General features: G+C 35.2%; 1 protein-coding gene across 4 annotated transcripts in view; it reads left to right on the top strand.

Moving 5' to 3' along the window:
- LOC149798134 (coronin-7-like) overlaps positions 1-21,484 on the top strand; it is a 96,299-nt gene that overhangs the window by 3,767 nt on the left and 71,048 nt on the right. For 3 of the 4 annotated variants that reach the window (XM_089963228.1, XM_089963225.1, XM_089963226.1), the window contains exons 2-3: positions 19,021-19,158; positions 20,871-20,970. In XM_089963228.1, the coding sequence (XP_089819354.1) occupies positions 19,096-19,158; positions 20,871-20,970 (163 nt within the window). In that variant the 5' untranslated portion in view covers positions 19,021-19,095. Of the gene's footprint in view, positions 1-15,330; positions 15,548-19,020; positions 19,159-20,870; positions 20,971-21,484 lie in introns of those variants that run through there. The other variant, XM_089963227.1, reaches the window with a different exon arrangement.

Below are 21,484 nucleotides of genomic sequence, written 5' to 3'. Positions count from 1 at the left end.
ATGGCTTCAGTAACAGTTTGATGATATATTTCATAATTTTCTATTTGCTTTTGGTAAAGGGTATGGATATCAGGCAACATTCCTGAAACTGGGAGAGGACTGGAAGGTGATCTGGACAATGGTTCCAATGTGGGTGCCATCCTACTGGACCTGTCCAATACCTTCAAGAATCTTCTGTACATAATCATCACTAAAAAGATGAAAGCATTGATCCGAAGTCAGTGAACAAACTGAATACTGCTTGTCTACCTGAAAACAATGCATTCAATTGTGATCTGTGCATAGAAACTGGGATGAACTCTCCAACTGAGTACAGCAAAGCTCAGTACTGGGTCCTGTCCTTTTTAATATCTTTATAATTAACATTTAATTTTATTCAATTAGCAAACTGCACTGTATAATAATGATGATGACAACATTTATGTCCATATAGTTTCAAATACATGAACACTATTGTACAGAATGTAAGAAGATACTAGTCAATGCATTTGCAAGCCAATCTGCTGAAATTCCAAGTCACTGTTCTTGGCAAAAATGCTGAAAAACTGTCAAATTTCACTACTGAAGACTTTGCAATACCTTGTTGGGACTGTGTAAAACACTTTGGACTTGATATTGACTCTGAACTAAATTTTAACAAGCATGCATAAAACATCTGTGAGAAAGCAGCTAGAAAAAAGTCTTACAACATTGCAACTGCTTTTTGTCCACTGATAATTTATTAATCACAAATGCTTTATTTATCAGATAAGTTATTAATCACAAATGCTTTATTTATCAGATAAGCTATTAATCACAAATATTTTATTTATCAGATAAGTTATTAATCACAAATGCTTTATTTATCAGATAAGCTATTAATCACAAATGCTTTATTTATCAGATAGGCTATTAATCACAAATGCTTTATTTATTAGATAAGCTATTAATCACAAATGCTTTATTTATCAGATAAATTATTAAACACAAATGCTTTATTTATCATATTCTAATTATTTCCCTTTATTTATCAGATTCTAATTATTTTCGTCATGATTAAAATTTTAAAAAAAAATGGAAAAATAATAGAAGAGGTCACTAATATGTTTTTTTTATTGTTTTATTCCCTGTTTAGAAAATAAAATCTTCCATTCTTTCATTATAGTGGATTAAGATACAGGGCAACCAAAGTAAATTAGATACTTAGTCAGGGAAATGCAGATACAAATTTCAGATGTTACAGAACAGAAAATAACCAAGTACAACTTTTATGTAACATTTTGCATGTCACTCACAGGTAAAAACACAAAATACATTTAAGGTGGCGTATCATACCGTCTGTACTCGCTCATAAGTCGAGTCCAGCTGAAAACTGCACGTCACATAATGCATTGGCAGATCTGGGTCTATGCAGTTTGTTAGGAGTAATCAGCAGAACAAACAAAACAGAGCCTGATCTGGAGAATCATTACTGTACGGCACGTCTGGGTCTGTGTTGTTTGCAGTTTGATTTGACTTCTAAGCGAGTATTACGGTACTCATATCTGAGAAGTCGGGATTACTGAGTGTGATTGATGATCAGTCAATTAGTGCCAAACAGAGCATGTAATTTTCTGTTTATCCAGTCTGATTAAAATCAGATCTCCCTTGTCCTTCCTAGATGAGCGTGATCTGGTTTTAATCAGATAGCTATTTGTCTTTGAGCATACATAATTCATACTGGTGTGAAGTAAACTGTACATTCTTAGGTATAGTAAATTTAGTAATAAGTAAATAGTTTTAAACTACTCGACTAATGTGTTAATTAGTGTCAGAAAGAAGCTTCACCAGAGAATAAAAATTCACCAAAATTGGTCTGATTTCTAAATATAAATCCAGGTAAGCAACTCCATCTCCTGAACGGTATACACAGGCAAGGAAATAGTGAAAGTCCTTCCGCATAAGCTTAATATTCTGTCACATATGTTTTCCAGTGCCATGATTCAACAGGTACTTGGATACAAGTCCTCAATTTCAGGAGGGTATGGTATACCATTTTCGGTAGGGATATTAGGGTTGTGCACCCCTGAATTAAATAAACGGCAGAGTCCACTATTTGTGATAGCAATTCGTGATAGCAATGAGTAGTTTGTCGAAACAAGTTCAGACTGTTACCGGGCGGTACTTCTCGGGTTGAGTGGGATAACCAGTACGTTTTTAAATGTGTCGTACAAATGTCTTCAGGCCAAGAGTGTGAAGAAGAAAAAGAAAAAAACTGTATCAGATGTACGGTTGAAGAAGATATGTAAATTGGCGTCAACTTATCAGAGGCAGATTTAGTGTGCTCGTTAATGATTTGTCATTAGTTGTTTCTGTTGTTGTTATTTTTTAATGCTTTAATACATTTGTAAATCTCCCGAGTAATAAATTAAGGTGAGTTAAGTATTTCGTCATCCATGTTTTTGAACCCTGTTTAATGCATCAACAAAATTTCTTCATCGAATTCATTTTATAACTTTTTAAAAATATTTTCATGTTTTGAATGTTGGTGGTTTTATTTTACTTCATAGTTTTATAATTTTTCTAAAATCTGTCTGGTTTTAATTTTTTTTAATGTTTAATAGAAGGATTGTTTGTATATTCAGATCACTGAATATAAATCATACCAGCCTACTGAAGGTTAGATTATTTAAGAATAGATATAGATATCGTGTATTTTTTTCTAGCCATGATACTTTATTCGCACATTTTAAAATTTAAATCTAAACCAAGGTTAGAAATAAGCATTAGTTTTGATGTTTTTACTTTCTTTCGAGATACATGTAACTGTTTTATTGCTGAGTCATTGAGAAGTCTAGGTATTGTTTCACATATTGATAGTTCCCTTTTTTAAAAACCAATTTGTACTTTGCTGAGCGTAACTTATTCTTGTGTTTAGATGATTTATCATGTCCATATCATTATTTTCATTGAACAAGGAATTATTTCCCACCAAACTGTCCTGACATTTGGAAGGTTACCTGGAAGTATATTTGATCGGCATGTGATTTTTATTATTAAATTTCGGAGTTGTAATTAACAATTCATGTCCGTCTGTGTAGAGCGGGTCTGATGCCAAAATGCTAAAATTATCAGTACAGTGTAAAGCAATTGCAGAAACTATTGAATAATATGTAACAAACTTATTCCAGAATGTGTGCACCTCAAAACACATATCATCCCCTCAATTACCATTCAAAGGACAAAGATCATTACACTTGAAAAAATGTAGTCCATCTCTTGCCTTTACTATTGATCACAGCGCATTGCGAAATGCAATACATAACAAGATTATAATGATCGAGTGCAGATGAAATTTCAAAGTATTCATGCGCAGTGCAGAGTGAAATTGTCATGAGGAAAATGTGTGTGATTTGGATTTTTAACGTAGCTTTAACACAAAATTTCAGTCATATCGCTACGATGTCTGCACTGTGACAGTTTATAGTGATGTCTAGCACTGGGACATCATGCCGCATACATATAGCATGATGTCCTACCCAGTCACATTATCCTGACGCCAGGCCGACCAGTCCTAACAATAACCTCATAATGCTGAGCGCCAAGCGAGGCAGCTGTTAGTACCATTTTTAGAAGTCTTTGATATGACTTGGTCGGGGATCGAACCCACGACCTCCTGCATCCGAGGCGAACGCTCTAAGCACTAGGCCACCGGAGCGGTGTCATGAGGGGAAAAAAACCATGAAGGTATTTGAATTCATCTTTAGCGTACGTTCTAGTATTAATACCTCTAAGAAGTACATATTTCTTTTATGGAAAGTACATATTTGTTATTTCTAACTTCGCCGGTTATAACATCTAGAATCCGCAGGGGAACATACACAGAACAAAAACAGTATTTTCATTAATATTAAAATCAGCATCGGCCTTAGCAAACGAGGGTCCCGATTTAGATCATTTTGGAGAGACACCCCCCCCCCCCTTGATTTACGCGCGGGGTCCCCTGTTAGCAAGGCATTTGGAAATAAACTTTTAATTAAGTTTTATGTGATACTGAACTTAAAATTTTATCCTATCCCTTTAAAGTTACTTTCTCTCTAAAGGTATATTTTTTTTCGTAAATTACTAACGCGCTGGGCCCCTGTGAGCGCGGGCCCGATTGGTCCGATCGCCGACCCTGATTAAAATAGACTTAATGAATTTAAACCCAAAAATAATCCAAGTATGGACTGCATGTACTCAAGGAGAGATAGAATGATGCTCCAATACCGCTGCGTTTTCCTTTTAATATTTCTTTTATTTGAAAATAAAGTCAAATCCCGGTAGATTAATAACGTCAACATCATTAATTTTATCTTTCATTTACACAGGAAATGTGCACAGTTAGTACAGCACAATATTCGGGGTATGATACTATACGTTTTAACACACACACACACACCTAATGACTCGCGTGGGATTTTGTTAGGATTAATACGCCTGCGTTTGTTTGGGTTTGACCTATTGTTTTCATTGTTGTTATTGTTTGCAGTCATGAAGGAGTGTTAGTTTTGTCATGTTAATGTAGCTGATCTGTATTGTTTTATTGTTAACATGTAGTTATTTTGTACTATATGTTGTAGTTGATGAATGTATTCGTGAATGTGGGAATGCAGACACAACAGATAAATAAAACACAAATAGAAACAGATGAACTTCGATCATCAATTATCCCGTCTTTAGGCTCTTTTTTTACTGCGAGACAATGATATTTTTAGATGACTTTCAATAGTTATAATGTTGTATTGAAGATGCTTGCTACGTCGGTGTTAGAATATTGCACTGAAGATACCTGCTACGTCGATGTTACAATGTTGTATTGAAAATACTTGCTACGTCATTGTTACAATGTTGCATTGAAGATACTTGCTATGTCGGTGTTACAATGTTGTATTGAAGACGTATTACACCTGGATGCGGTATGTGTTTCATTGCTTTAGAACATGTTAAGCTAAATAATATTACAGAACTTATCGTATATTCATACTTAGTTTCATTATTGCTCCATGCAGTTATGTCCTTGACGGCTTTAATTTTGCCTTTCTTTCACATCTTGTCAGCTCGCTTCATACTTACTCGTGCCTTGTTTTACGGTTATTAAATTCATATGTATGTACCACTTACACTCTTTTTTGAGAAGCAACACAATATCGCACTTGTTTGGGTTTTTTTATCTACAGAAAATTCAACTATGCGAATTCCTTTTAATGGTTGTGTTCGCAGTAATGACTTTAGCAAACGCGGGGCCCAAATTGGATAATTTTGGCTAAGGTCCCCTCGATTTACGCGTGGGGCCTCCACTGAGCACGGTATTTGGAAATAAAGTTGTAAACAAAGTTTTATATATATATATATATATATATATATATATATATATATATATATATATATATATATATATATATATATATATTGACCTTAAAACTTTCTTCCATCGATTTAAAATTACTTTAACTCTTTCTATATATTTTTAAAAATTACTAACGCGCGGGGGCCCTTGTGAGTGCGGGGCCCGATTGGGAAAAATCGGTTCAGTCGGCCTAAGGCTGGCCCTGTTTGTTCGAATACTTAAAACTGTTGACTGAGATAATGATCCGTCTATAATGAGAATTCTCTTCCACTATGTGGTATCTAATTCGCATGTATTGTTATTTGCGACTTTATTGTTCGTTTTCGAATTCTGTACAGCTTTGACATTGGCACAGTTAAATGGCAACGGGCAGTAATTGGACAGCGGGGTATAATTTAATTTGATTGGTAATGAAAAACGTCTCCTGGACATCATCTTGATTAATTTCTTTTCAAAAAGTACAAATCATTATGCTTTTCAAAAAGTACAAATCATTATGCTTTTCAAACAGTACAAATCATTATGCTTTTCAAAAAGAGCAAAACAATATGCTTAAGAAATACAAAACCTGCTTTGCAAGAAGTATAAAACATTATGGTTTTCAAGAAAAACAAAACATGGTTTTCAATAAGTACACAACATTACGCTTTTTAAGAAATAAAAAACATTATGCTTTTGAAGAAATACAAATCAGTATGTGATTCAAGTGGTATAAACCATTATGATTTTCAAGTGATACAAATCATTATGCGTTTCATGAAGTACAAATCATTATCCTTTTCAAGAAGTACGGATCATTATGCTTTTCAAGAAATTCAAATCATTCTGCTTTTCAAGAAGTACAAAAGATTATCCTTTCCAAGAAGTACAAATCATTATCCTTTTCAGCAAATACAAAACATTATGCTTTTCAAGAAATTCAAATCATTGTGCTTTTCAAGCATTACAAAATATTATGCTTTTTAAGAAGTACAAAACATTATGCTTTTCAAGAAGTACAAATCATTTTACTTTCCAAGAAGTATAAAACATTATGCATTTCAAGAAGTACAAATCATCGTCCTTTCAAATAAGTACAAATCATTGTGCTTTTCAAGAAGTACACAATATTATGCTTTTCAAGAAGTATAAAACGTTATGCTTTTTAAGAAGTACAATACATTAGGCTTTTCAAGAAGTACAAAACGTTATGCTTTTTAAGAAATACAAAACAGTATGCTTTTCAAGAAATACAAAACAGTATGCTTTTCAAGAAATACCAAACAGTATGCTTTTCAGAAATGATAATATTTCTCATGCAGCTTACAAAGATTATCATGTGCAGACTGTTGTTTTAAAATCTTTCATTTTATTTTCCCGAGACATTTTTTTCCACCTATGCCAACAAGTACTTTACTTATGTGACATAGTTTTTCGACAGGTGTGAAATAAATAATCCAAGAAATGTGCTATCATAAAAATTCATGTTAGTTTTATTTCGCACAACGTAAAAATCTTTTTAATATGTCCAAAATAATTTGTGTACTTGAGATAAAACAATTTTACTTCGTGTGAATAACGAATTTTACATATGTGAACAATAATTTAGATGTGTAAACAATAATTTCAAATTTAAAAAAAAATGAATATATGTAAAAATGCTTTTCACAAATGCATAATATTGTTACATCTGTCTAAAAGGTAATTAATAATCTTCGTATGTGAAATAGTTTTTTTTTTTTTACGCCAGCCGTAATGTGAACCGTGTTTTGTTATTATGTCCGTTATTACCCATTTCGCTTCCGCACAATAACCTTAGTCGTCCACAATTTTCAGTTAACGGACTTTGTGAATAGTGTGTGTACTTGTAGCAAGGAGGAATTCGATATGTTTCAGGCTAGAAAGTTCCAAGGTCAATATCAGTCTGACTCTAGAAAAGGAAACTGCCCCCCCCCCCCAGTAATTCGAGTTTTCCACCAACAACAATTACCAAAACTTTGTAGATAGATTGCACTTGGGGTAATGAATGACCCTATCGAGTTAAGCATGAAAGTTCAGTGCTATTTTGACTAACAGAAAAAAAGTTTCCGCACAATAACTTTAGTTCGTAACCATTTACAGTTACCAAACTTAGTGGGTAGTTTGCACTTGGGATAAGGAAGAACCCTATTGATTTCAGGCTGAAAAGGTCGTCTACATGTCCCAAACTTTATGGATCGGTTACATATGGAGTCAGGAAGAACCATGTTGATTTTGGGATATAAAGGTCAAAGGTTAACATCACCGATTTAAAATATAATGGTTTCTGCACAGTAACTTCACTTTTACATGACACGTCTCAATCAAACCATGTGGTTGGCCTACACTTGGGGTAAGGAAGAAATTTACTGATTTGGGGATTAAACAAAGGTCAGGGTCACTGACGTAAAGAAAATAAATGGTTTCAGCATGGTAACATTAGATTTGCATTACAGATCTGACGAAAACTAAGCGGATGGATTCACTTAGGATAAGAAATAATTCTATCAATTTTGGGGCCAAAAAGGCACATGTCAAGGTCAGTCTGACTAAATGAAGAAAAATAGTTTGTGCGCCAAATATTCAGTTATCTAGATAGATGACTATTCAACATGGGGCGGACGTATTATTTGCTGCTTTCGGTACTCTCTTTTTTACATATCTGAAATAGTTGGGCATTGTTTTAAAGAGAATGCCACATGTGTACAATAAGACTTGACTTTACATATTTTTTATAATTTTTTTTACATTTGTGTTAAAGATTTATGCATATATAAAATACATTATTTATTTTTCCTCTGTTGAAAAGAATTTCACCTATAAATTAGAATTTCACCTAAGTAAAAAAGAATTCAAAAAATTTATGAAATTAGGAAGTTACAGTGAAATGGCTTAACCTATAGTTCAGATACAGATACCAGATGATGTGGGTGACCATCATTACATCATTATATTGCTGCCACTTGCCGGTAAAGGTAATGAAACAGTAGTATTATTGCATGCCCGTCGAGGATATCATCATAAAAGTCATGAGACCACGATGCCGTGTCCGCGGTGGTCACAGCATGGACGTGTTAACTGCCCACCATGATGGTATGGCTTTTCTGAAGAAAGAAAAAAAAAACACAAATAAAACACGACGCATCGATAGATTGAATATCGTCGTGTGAAATCATATGGAGCTGAACAAGCAGCACGCTTGACATCTGCAGATTTGTGTGTGTGTGTGTGTGTGTGTGTGTGTGTGTGTGTGTGTAGTAACATAGGTAAATGACAGTGATATAACAAGTGTTGGAGAAGAACAATACTGCTACTGAGCAAAGATATACTGTGAAATCCGGGCGCTCTTAGTGTACTCTGACCGATTTCAAGGCCGGATTAGAGATACCATTTACATATATAATTATCGGTCGTCAAATCGGGGCCCTTTCGGGTACTCTCCGACTGATATCAAGGCCGAATTTAAAAATGGTTGCAAAACCATGGAAGATGGCCCACATTCTAGAAGACAGTCGTCTGCGATTGTTGAGCGCTGTGAAGGAAGCAATAAATGAAGTTTCTTGTTATTAATGGCATCAATTTGTCAGCTGTTTTCTGTTTACGGAAGAATCATTTGAAGATAAAGTTTGAGTTTGATAGGTCCCGTATTTATTGACAGTTTATTTACTTTAAAAAAAAAAAACACAGACTCTGGTTGAAATTGCCGAAGAGTGGCTGGCAAAAGTTGAAAAGAGTGACCAGAGACGTCAGAATGAGATTGTCATAGGTGACGTACCTTTTACGTCTTAAACATTGCGATTGAGGCGGGAAATTAGAAAAATCACTCTCACACGCATATTCTGAATTTTCCTTCACGTTCATCATTTTTTTTTTTAAAAAAAACTTTCTTTTACATTTGCTTTCAGCATATTTACCGGTTCACTATCAACACACTGTGTTGAATACTGATATTCAAGAATAGCAGAGACTCCATGCGGCCGAGTGGCTTATACAGATTGCTTATATGTAACCTCTTTCCGCATGGGTTCGACCAGTGTGGGTATGGACTCATATGACACTTTTTACTATATGATCTCTATATTTGTTTCTTACTACTGAACTTTCCAATGTCCCCAAATCATCGGTTAATCCAAATACCTTCAAAGATGAACTCGCAGTGAAGTTCTTTTCCCAGGTTATCTGGAGTTTTTTGAGAGACTTGACTAAGCAATGCACTATCAGTGGGTGACAGATTTCACTTCCAGATCAGCATCAATGCCTTATTACTCACTGTGCACTGTCGCCAAAAATAAACAGAGACAATCACATAATAATGCTCAGTTTCTAAAGAATAAATGATTTCATTTAAATCAATACCATGAATGCCTACATCAAACTTTTGTATCACCACCAAAATTAGAGAGGAAAATAATGATATCAAAATAGACTGGAACTACACGCGTGGATATTGAACGAGAAGTAATAAATCTGAGCGGAGTCCTATCAGGCCAAATTATTTATGACCAAGTTTAGTCAAACTTTTATATTTGCATGCCACACCTATTTCAAGTTTGCACAAAAAGTCTTTTTGAATTTAATAGCAAATAGGGAGTGTGACAGCTGTAAGAAAGTGTAGGACTGGTGTTCTACAAGGTGCAAGTTTTGGGCCAAGTACTCTTGAGAAACTGAATCTAAATTTGCTCTGTCTTACTTAATTATAGGAATTTTTCAATGCAGTACAAACTTAATTGTAATAAAGATACGTTCTGTCATATGATATGTTTGTAAAAACATCGATAAATCACATTTTAATTGAAATTTAAATAAACATTTAAGTTTAGAAAACTAAATTATAAGAAAAAAATTAAATTTTCATACACATTTTAAATAGCAAAGTTGATTAATGAATATTATTAAAACAAGTGGTAGCGCTTGTCTTTAGAACTTGTAACCTTTGGCTAGGGTTAGTGGAGCAAGATAGCTGAAAGTGATTTTTGCAGCGAATCGTAATACCCGGTAAGCTTGTTCAAATGCATACATGTGTAAACAATAAAGAAAATATGACAAGTGCTTTGTTCCACATTTATTGTGTCAAATACTCAGCCAGCTTGTTAGTATAAATAATAGCACACTCAAATTTCCCATTTTGATGGGACAAGTATCATGTTTTTATAGCAAAAATGCATTGTATTTCAGTTTCAATAACCGCTAAAGGAAACAGTGTAATAGGATAATACAGCCCCAAGGAAGCTCTATAGTTTCTAGGGAGGCTCTACCTTACTGAACAATGGTGCTGATCTCTCTCATGAAGACCTAAGCCATGTCTTTGAGGTGCTATATATCAGTGTGGTAATATGAACTAATCCTGGTCACTTATGACAGGTACATTGTACATGTCTTAATGAAACTTTGGTATTACCACCTCACTACTGGAGAGTTTCATCACTAATCCAACTCGTACGCCTTGTTCTGGATACCAGGCTTGACCTGAAAAGATATCAAATGTTTCACTCAGTCTTAAATATATCAATAAGATGTAATCTATGGCAGGTATATGGGAGAAATAACAATGTAACGCCACCATGGGCAGGTACATGGGAGAAATAACAATGTAACGCCACCATGGGCAGGTACATGGGAGAAGTAAATTTACACCTACATGGGTTCTTGGGATTTAATCAGACATGGTGATGACAAAGATAAATAATCACCAGAAGACCTACAACATATACATATGAAATATATAAATAATTAGAAGTAAACCAATCTATCACTTATGGACAACTCACAAAATGACATGGCATGGAATTATTATAAAACTATCACAATGTAATTCCTAAGAACTTACCAGTGCCGTGGTGAATTCTGATGTACAATAGTTATTTCCTTTGATGCCATTTACAAAGTATTGAGTAATTTATTGTACCCAGAAATGTTGAAGTTGACTCTTGGAGAGTCGTTGGAGGAGTGAACAATGGAACTGGAAACTTGTTCATAGAAATCGGTGGGTGCATATTAGGTACATGCAATGCAAGCAACTCAATACTCACTCACCATACGTACAACAAAACAACATGTATTTTGACATTGGACATCACTGTACTGAATGTAACACCAACATACTAAACACACACAATCAATAACAATAACAAACACAGGTTTACATACTCTTGGGCTAGATTAAATGGCATCCCAACATTTATAAAAGCCTTTCAGGGAAAGCATAAAATTTAATGAAGTCCTAAGACAGGACCTTGGTGGTTATCTGGACCCACTGGCTGAGGCAGGGAACATCTTGAGCATACCTGGTGAAATGGTCTGTGATCACCAGAATATGCTTGAGGCCACCCTTAGACCTTTCAGGTGATAAGAAGCCCATGCAAACCAGCTCTGTTTTGTGTGTTGTCTGTATAGGGAATAACTCAGCAATGTTAATAGGTTCCTTTCTCAAGATGCAGTGCACAGTGCTCAATGGCAGATTCAATATCCTTCTCTAACCTGTGCCAGTAAAAGCACTGCCTTGCAAGCCATGTACACTTGTCCTTGCCCAGATGACCTAGATCATCATGGATGCCTTTAAGGGACTGCTGTCTGTGACTTGGGGGCAAGACCAGTTGCTTGGTTTAATACCATCTTCATCAAGGATCACAACATCTCTTGACAGAATACTTCCTCCCTCAGGCAGAAGCCACTTCGCAGTAAGTCAACAACTCTGGCTAACTCTAACATACTTCCTTGAGCAGACTTCCAACAGACTAGGGTGGGATTAGTCTGAGGTCAGACCTCTTTGGTCAAAAGAGGACAAATCCTAGCAACAACACACTCTGCAAGCAGCACTGACTCATCAGCTGCTATGCTTATGGCATTTACCATATCAGCAAAGACCTGTGGTTTTCTTCAGAGGCTATCAGCGTCTGAATGGAGTTTGCCTGGTTTATACAACCTTGTAAGATCAAAATTAGCCAGGGTGGCTAGCCAGCAACACCCTGCAGCATCTAACTTGGCTGTGGTGGTTATGTAGATCAGGGGGTTGGAGTCTGTGATGACCTCAAACATATTAAAGATTCAATAGTTGTGGAATTTGTCTGTGATTGCCCACTTCAGTGCCAGGGACTCCAGCTTAAGAGCTGGGTACCACTTTCCCGAGACCTCATCTTGCATAGACAATAACCCTGTCCTCTCCATTTTGCTTCTGATATAGAATGGCAACAATACCGTTGATTGAAGCATCCATGTGTGATGTGATGGGAAGGTTGAAGGCTGCATAAGCAAGAACAGGTGGTAGTGTAAGACTATCCTTAATGGTATTAAAGGCCTGCTTTTGAGATTCACCCCAGGTCTAAGACTTAGTGGTGGTTGCCTTGGACTTCTTTTTACCATTTGTCTTACTGGTCGGTCTGTTGGTAGAATATTCTTTAAGTAGGACATTTAATGGTTCCACTAAAAGGGCATAGTACCAACAGTGAAAACCAGCAAGACCAAGGAACTGGCACAGTTCCTTCACATTCCTGGTGGTAGTCCACAGTCACAGTTGAGATTTTCTCAGGATCAGTGGAAGTACCATACTTGCTTAATGACATGACTGAGGTAAACAACAGAAGTCATGAAGAGCTCACACTTAGTTTAAATTTTAGTCTGTGCTCTGCAAGTCTTCCAACAACTGCTTTGAGGTGTTGGATATGATCCTCAAAGTTTCTGGAGAAGGTCAGGATATCATCTAGAAAGATTAAACACTCTTTAAATGTAGGTCACCCATACACCATCCCATCAAGCATTGGAAGGTGACAGGGGCATTGGTGAGTCCAAATCCCATCCTGTTCCACTCGAACAAGCCTAAGTTACCTATAGAGAAGGCACTCTTCTGTTTATCCTCTTCTTACATTTGCATGTTCCAGTATCCAGATCTGAGATCAAGCTTGGAAAAGTAGGTCAAACCTACCAAACTGTCCATGATATCAACAAAATGTGGCAACATATATGCATCACGTTTTTGTACAAGCATTAAATTGACACCATTCGATACAGAAACGAATGGACCCATCCTTTCTGATCAAGACTACTTTGGACAAGAAAGGAGATTCAGATTCTCTAATGACTCCAGCTTGGAGCATCTCCTTTATTTGCTGGCACACCTCCTTTTATAACCCCGGTGGAATTCTACAATATACCTACTTAAAAGGTGTAGGATCTTCAAACACAATCTTGTGTCTTACAAGGTTAGTGAGCCCAATATCAGTGGCACTTTACACTTGGGCTTGGTGAAGTTCTGAGTGTCAATATGTATACCTAAATCATCGGGTGGGGGGAGAATTTTTTAGGTAGGGACATATTTAGATCAGAGGCAAGATTATTATCAGTCTTTATACCTAAATCATCAGCTGGGGAGGATTTGTCAGATAGGGATATATTTAGATCAGAGGTGAGATTATCAACTACATCAATCTAAATTAAATAGGTTTCCCAGTCATATTACATACCAGTTTGTTATAATCTTGACATACTGTAAAACTGGCTATGTCCTCAAGGTTTTCAGTGACCACTTGAGCAATATTATATTTAACACCTCTTGCCATGCAATTAATTGTAGCAGATTTTGATAATGGGTCACAGTAATAGTCTTTTTGCTACAATTCTTGGCAGCAAATGAGTTGAAGGTAACGTTATCTATGGCAGTTTACCATTCCCCAATGATAGATATGTCATCATTGATAGATTCCTTTAACAGGTGAATTACATTAGTGCCTATAATAACAGGGCACTGTGTATTGAAAGCATTATCCTGGATGACCAACATTGGAACACCCATAGAAAATCCTGAACAAGTTGGTAGTTTATTAGTAGTATGCTCAATATAATATATATATATATATATATATATTTTAGCAGGGAACCATCTGAAGTAGACAGTTTTTGAGACCTAATGTACTTAAAATCAACAAATCTGTTATGCAAGGAACTATATGTATTCTCAAATATGGTTGAAGCCGTCAATTCTGAATCAGTAAGTGCTGTAAAAATTGTGTTATTTATTTATACAACTCTCATTAGAAACACCAACCAACCGTTCAGCTAAGGTATGGTTTTTATGTTCACCAGCCTCTTTTTGGCCCATAACAGAGGTGGTTACTGGTTCAACTGGTTATAGCTGACAAAATCAACATTGCCTAATTTCAGAATTCTTGGATGAGCCCCTCAACCTTGGATCTTTGACCATAGCCAGGGCGTCGTGACTGAAATGAGCCTATATTATTAGGCTGAGATTGGCCACTAAGCCGTTGCAATCAAGATATTCAAACTTAGTCGTGACACAAGTCAAGTGCTGTCCATAAGCAGATCTTGACTAATCAGACAGGCCAGCAACAACAGAAACAACGTTCTGCCTGACCTTCTTGCCAGAAGGATTTGTCGCTTTGGAACCTTTAGAAGTAGAATCGTTATTGGTAGCACCTGACGGGGATAATGAAAGTTCTTGTTCCACCAACTGAACTTCATGAATGAGACATTAAGAGCATTTCACCGAATCATACTTGTGCTTGGTATGACCTCTCAGTCGGTCAGAATAGAGGGATGTCCAGAACTTACTTTGTAACATATCGTTACAAGTATCATCACTCATTTGACACTTGTCTACTGCATGTTACAATGTGCCCTCTAGATGACAAGCAAATGCAGTGACACTCTTCAGTGCACTGATACGCGTTAAAGAACTCTAAGGACATGACAACCTGGCTAGCAGGACCTCTAAGGGACCACCTAATAGCTTGGACAAGGGACTAGATGTAACATCATCATCATCAGAAATAGCCTGGACAAGGGCACTAGATGTAACATCACCATCATCTGAAATAGCTTGGACAAGGGACTAGATGTAACATCATCATCATCTGAAATAGCTTGGACAAGGGCACTAGATGTAACATCACCTTCATCTGAAATAGCTCAGACAAGTGCACTAGATGTAACATCATCATCAGTAGTGAATGGGGTCCCATTCACTACTATCATCATCTGAAATAGCTTGGACAAGGGCACTAGATGTAACATCACCATCATCTGAAATAACTTGGACAAGGGCACTAGATGTAACATCACCATCATCTGAAATAGCTTGGACAAGGGCACTAGATGTAACATCATCATCTGAAAGTAAACACTTTACCTCAAATTGCCATTCCTGGTATGTGACTTTAGTCTTGGGACAAGGTTCATCACCAGTAAAGAAAGGTAATTTGGCTATAATGGGAATGGCAAGTGTGTACCAGACTGGGTCAGGCTCGTTATCGAGTCTAGACACACAGTTTGATGCTTTTTACTAGGTGTGGGATAATATAACTTGGCCATACCTTTGTCCTTGGGAGTGGATGTCTTAGAACAGGGGTGGGCAAACTACTGCCTATGGGCTGCATGCAGCCTGCCAAGGGCTTTCATGCAGCCTGCCAAGGGTTTTCATGTGGCCTAGGAACAAGTCATCATTCGCACTGACTCTTTTTATGTTACTCTGTTTATCAAATAAATGTGCTTCTTTTGAAGTTTTAAGTTTTCAAATATTAACAACATATTAACAACTGAAAATTAATTAGATGTTATTTAGAAAAACCTTTTGTTTTTGCTATTTTAAATATTAATTATTTTACTTAATGAACTATGCGGCCCGCGACAATGTGTAAATTTGTGTATGTGGCACTTGCTCTGGAAAGTTTGCCCACCTCTGTCTTAGAACATTTGCATTCTGGAAAACAACAGCCTAATATGAGGCTCCTCTACTTTGGGTTCAACATTATATACCTTATATTTACCTGAGGCTATGACACTTTTCACCATCTCTTCTTCTTCAAAAAAAAAGACTTTTGACATTGCGAGAACTAGCTAGCAGTATGCATGCACAAATACATGACAACCCTTTATACTTTATATGTATTATTATCTAATACACAAACAGATATATAATATAAAGGATACAATTAACAGATATGACCACAAATGAAATGTAATATATGTGTTAGCAATAACTCCCTCCAGTCTGCACACAGTCTATGACTAATATGTTCCTATAAAATTTAATATACTTAAATATTAAGGCAATATAACTGTCAATCTCCCATGGATTGAAATATAATTTTTTTCTAATGTATCAATAAAATAAAAACATGAATCAATTGTATCATCTGGCAGCCAAATTCCATACCTGCAAAACATGCAACACAAAACACCCATACACAAATAGCATGGATATAGCAGTAATTCTATAACACAGATATAGCAGTAATTCTATAACACATATATAGCAGTAATTCTATAACACATATAGCAGTAATTTTATAACACATATATAGCAGTAATTCTATAACACAGATATAGGAGTAATTCTATAACACATATATAGCAGTAATCCTATAACATATATAGCAGTAATTCTATAACACAGATATAGCAGTAATTCTATAACATATATAGCAGTAATTCTAAAACACATATAGCAGTAATTATATAACAGATATATAGCAGTAATTCTGTAACATATGTAGCAGTAATTCTATAACATATATAGCAGTAATTCTATAACACAGATATAGCAGTAATTCTATAACACATATATAGCAGTAATTCTATAACATATAGCAGTAATTCTGTAAGATATATAGCAGTAATTCTATAACACAGATATAGCAGTAATTCTATAACACAGATATAGCAGTAATTCTATAACACATATAGCAGTAATTCTATAACACAGATATAGCAGTAATTCTATAACACAGATATATAGCAGTAAGTCTATAACACAGATATAGCAGTAATTCTATAACACATATAGCAGTAATTCTATAACAGAGATATAGCAGTAATTCTATAACACATATAGCAGTAATTCTATAATACATCTACCACTATAGTCATATATTTATTACATTCTCACTCTCACCACACTGTATAAGGTGTAGGAATACTTAGATGCTGATAATAATGACTGTCAACCACACAGACTCAGTAATGTGCACTCATAAAATTAGCAAATTTAATCTAAAAAGTTCACTTCATCTTTTTTAAATTTCCTTTTTTTTGTAATTTCTTAATTGCATTTCTATTGTTAAAGTCAGTATAAACATCTCAAATTCCATGACTTTAGCTTTAATAATAAACTTGTATGGTTATGGCACAGACAGGACTTGGATCACAATTATTTTTCCTGTTTGGTCTTTGCATTTGCTTCTTAGCACAAAATTATCAATTTTGTGCAAATCCTTGCAAATCATATGTTATTCTAAACTACCTTCAAAAGCTCACTGTGAAGTTCTTGTGCCAGGTTATCCAGCATTTTCTTCAGAGGTTGGACGGTAAAGAGCACCATGTAGGGGGTCACAGATTTTACTTCCAGATTGGCATCAATACTTCATTACGCACTGTGCACTGTCACCAAAATACACACAGACAACCACACCATAATGCTCAAAATAAGGAATAAACACTTACCTTTAAATCAGTACCAAGAATTCCTAAATCTAACTCTTGTATCACCACTAAAATGAGCAAGGAAACAACTGCTCTAAAATAGACTGGGGATATGTTTGTAGTACCCACAAGTAATAATTGTGACCTGACTCAGTCTGTGAGAAAGCTTGTTAGTAGCTTCCCATGGGTCAGTGGTTCTTTCTGGTCTCTTCCTTCAACTCTCAGCAGAATTTCAAGATTAGGAGTCCTGGACTTCTCAGTCATGGAACTGAGGAGTTCCCAGCCTATTTCTGAGAGTCCATGGCATTAATGCTGAGGTCCCCAACTTTTTGAAAGATAGAAGGGAAAATGTAAAAGTATGTGATCATTGTTTTATCATACATCTGGATTAAATTCTCATCCTCAGAAGATTATGTTAGAGAGCAACGGTGTTTTAGTAATTGTGTTATTTATATCAATACTACACTCTAGTAATTGTGTTATTTATATCATACTACACTCTAGTAATTGTCTTATTTATATCATACTACACTCTAGTAATTGTCTTATTTATGTCATACTACACTCTAAGTCTTATTTATGTCATACTACACGCTAGTAATTGTCTTATTTATGTCATACTACACTCTGGGAATTGTCTTATTTATATCGTACTACACTCTAGTAATTGTCTTATTTATATCATACTACACCCTAGTAATTGTCTTATTTATATCATACTACACTCTAGTAATTGTCTTATATCATACTACACTCTAGTAATTGTCTTATTTATATAATACTACACTCTAGTAATTGTCTTATTTATATCATACTACACTCTAATAATTGTCTTATTTATATCATACTACACTCTACCATCTGCAAAGTAGTTTTTCAATGAGTTTATGTCTTTACTCTTTCCTCTTCCTTGACTTAACAAATGTATGTATGGCATTCTAGCTACTTAAGTCTTCAAGGACAAGATGATTCTCCATTTTTCTAAATAATGTATTCACTGTTTCATTGTTTGGAATTGTGCTGCTTTGCAGTCATCATTTTTCACACCAATTGTAAGAATTTTCTCTATTATATTTGATTCTGTCTTTTAGCCTAGCACATCAGACCTCAAGAACAATTAAATCTTTTCATAATTTCACATGTCTTTGACCCAGAAGCTTGGGTCCCTGAGAGTGCTGTAGGTATGGATTAATTGGACTATTAGAGTGTATATTATAACCCTAAATAAAACTTTGGTTTTTTTTCAGCTGAAGATGGCGTAGTTTTTTCTTAAGTGATAAGTCAACTTGAACATATCAGTAAGCAAGTGTCAACAGCGAACCATGGCCTGGAGATTTAAAGCATCAAAGTACAAGAACGCAGGTCCCAAGTCACTCAAGAAAGAAGTATGTACACTATTGAGATATGATTAATTTTTAATTAATTTTTACATAACATGGGTTGTGTATGATTATGCCTTTTTATTTAAACTATTTGAAAACTTGGAGAAATTGGTCTGATATGTTACACGAAGTTTATGTTTGAGAGAGACATTTTTATTTTTGTTCTAACAGTTTCATAACTTTTGGCGAATTTCTATTTTATAATGATTACTCTGAACAAACTGCATAGGCTCAGATCTGCTGGTGCATTATGTGATGGCAGGTCTGACTTTACACACTTAACATTTATTATTCCTAAAAGTTAAATTTTGTATTTATGAGAGAAAACATAACCTTTCAAATTTCAGTTATCCCAGATTGTTTTATGTTCAGATTTCATCTTCTCGCTGTACCATATATAGTAAAAGATTGACTATCCAGATGGTGATTGTATGGAGTATTCACTCATATGGACTGCTACCATAAACCCCTAATTTTTTATGTTTTTTTATAATGTCATTATATCTGTAAATGGAAGTAATTTGCTGATCAAGATGACAAAATAGATTGGATTAACAGGAATCAGAGACAAGTACATTTGATAATAATTTTTTACAGTTATAATTAAAATGATATTCCTAATTAATATTTTTTTTATTTTTTAAGTAATAATTATGTGTAATTTGGAGGGACAGATAGAATGAGATACAAATACCGTATGTTTATTCTTACACCTGATTGATGCATAGCAAATTGTTGCCATGGTGGGCATGATTAAGAGCCTTAATGATCTGATCAAAGTCATTCTGAAGTTTAAGCCTAATTAACTATTATTGATCAGCCTATCAGTGGTAACTTAAACATTGATTAGCATTAATTGCCCATTGCACAGGTGTCACTGGAATCTTTCTCATCTGAGTTTACCTTGATAAAAGCCTTTTGACTTGTGTTCACATTTTGCACTTGTCATTTAATTAAAGAATCTTAATATTTGTTGTGTTCCAGTTTGTTATATGTCTATAAAAACATTCCTATTTTAATTGAATTATATATATATATGATATATATGATATATATAAAGTCTGACATGTGATTAATTTGATTGATTATTTTCATGAAATATGTCTTCTGTTGGGTCCAGATAATTGATGTTTTACTGTATGCATGACCTATGCAGACATTTTAGCTTATTTTGATATCAATAAAAAATATTGCAAATAGTGGCATTAGAAAGGACAATGACTTCTGTTCATGTTGATCAAATCATACAAAACAGCAAAAATTCTGGCCAGGAGATCATAAAACTGACTGTGCTTTGAGTCTCATATCAAGTCTCCATTATAAGTCAATCAGCAATAACCTTTCAGGATGTAACATTGTTTGGGATTGGTCAAAACAAAATCACAGACTCAGGCTTGAGAGTTTATTATTTGCAGATCAGTTCTCAATAAAATTTACCATATGATCTGTGTACAGCATGTATGCACATATGTGAATAGGTCATACAGGACCTATATCTTTCCATGGATAATGTGCTTGCAGATTGGGGTCTGCACTATTCCTTCTACTAGTGACTGCAAGCCAACATCATACACTCAGATATGCAAGTGAATTAAGCTATGGCAGATTGGGGTTTATGCAATTCAAAGCATTGTGTACATTATACAAAAGTAGTAAATATAACTAAAATTAGCACAAGAATTTTGTGCTTATACCAGCATTCCTTTTAATTTCAGGACACCATCCAGGATGTAGCTGTGGGAACATTAATGCAGTCATGTGGGAACCACATCACAGCCAGCTGTACTCACATGGCTTTCAACACAGACTTTGGAGGTCAATCAGTACATAAGTTTACATGATACCATTAGCTATTGTTATAACCTCTTTAGGAGTCGTGACCACCATTTTGCTGGTCATCCTTACAAGCCTGGGAGATATGGATTTTGTACATTTATAATTTAAATAAAATCAAAATCTAATAACCTTGAAGAACTAATGTTGTTGTTGTGGGGTTTAATGCCATTTTTCAGCACACATTAGGCTATACATGGCAGCCAGTAATAATGGTGGAGGAAGAACCTGGGAAAACCCCGGAAAGAACCACTGACCCACGAGAAGCTACTGGCAAGCTTTCTCACATACCCACATTGGCTGAATCTTAGACTCGAACTGCCGCAGACAGAGGTAAGATGCAGTGATCTGTAATGAAGAGCACTTTAGACCGCTTAGCCACTTGGGGTCAACAAAGAACTAATGCCTGACCCAATTATAATATCAAAGTTTAGTCAATAAATTGATTTGTTCTACTCAACGATATAGTGTTATAGTCTGTTTCAGAATTGCAGCA

The sequence above is a fragment of the Sinohyriopsis cumingii genome, chromosome 6, assembly GCF_028554795.1.
Source record: "Sinohyriopsis cumingii isolate HCF-2022 chromosome 6, ASM2855479v2, whole genome shotgun sequence".
NCBI classification, from domain to species: Eukaryota; Metazoa; Mollusca; class Bivalvia; order Unionida; family Unionidae; genus Sinohyriopsis; species Sinohyriopsis cumingii.
This window is presented reverse-complemented; position numbering and strand designations above follow the sequence as displayed.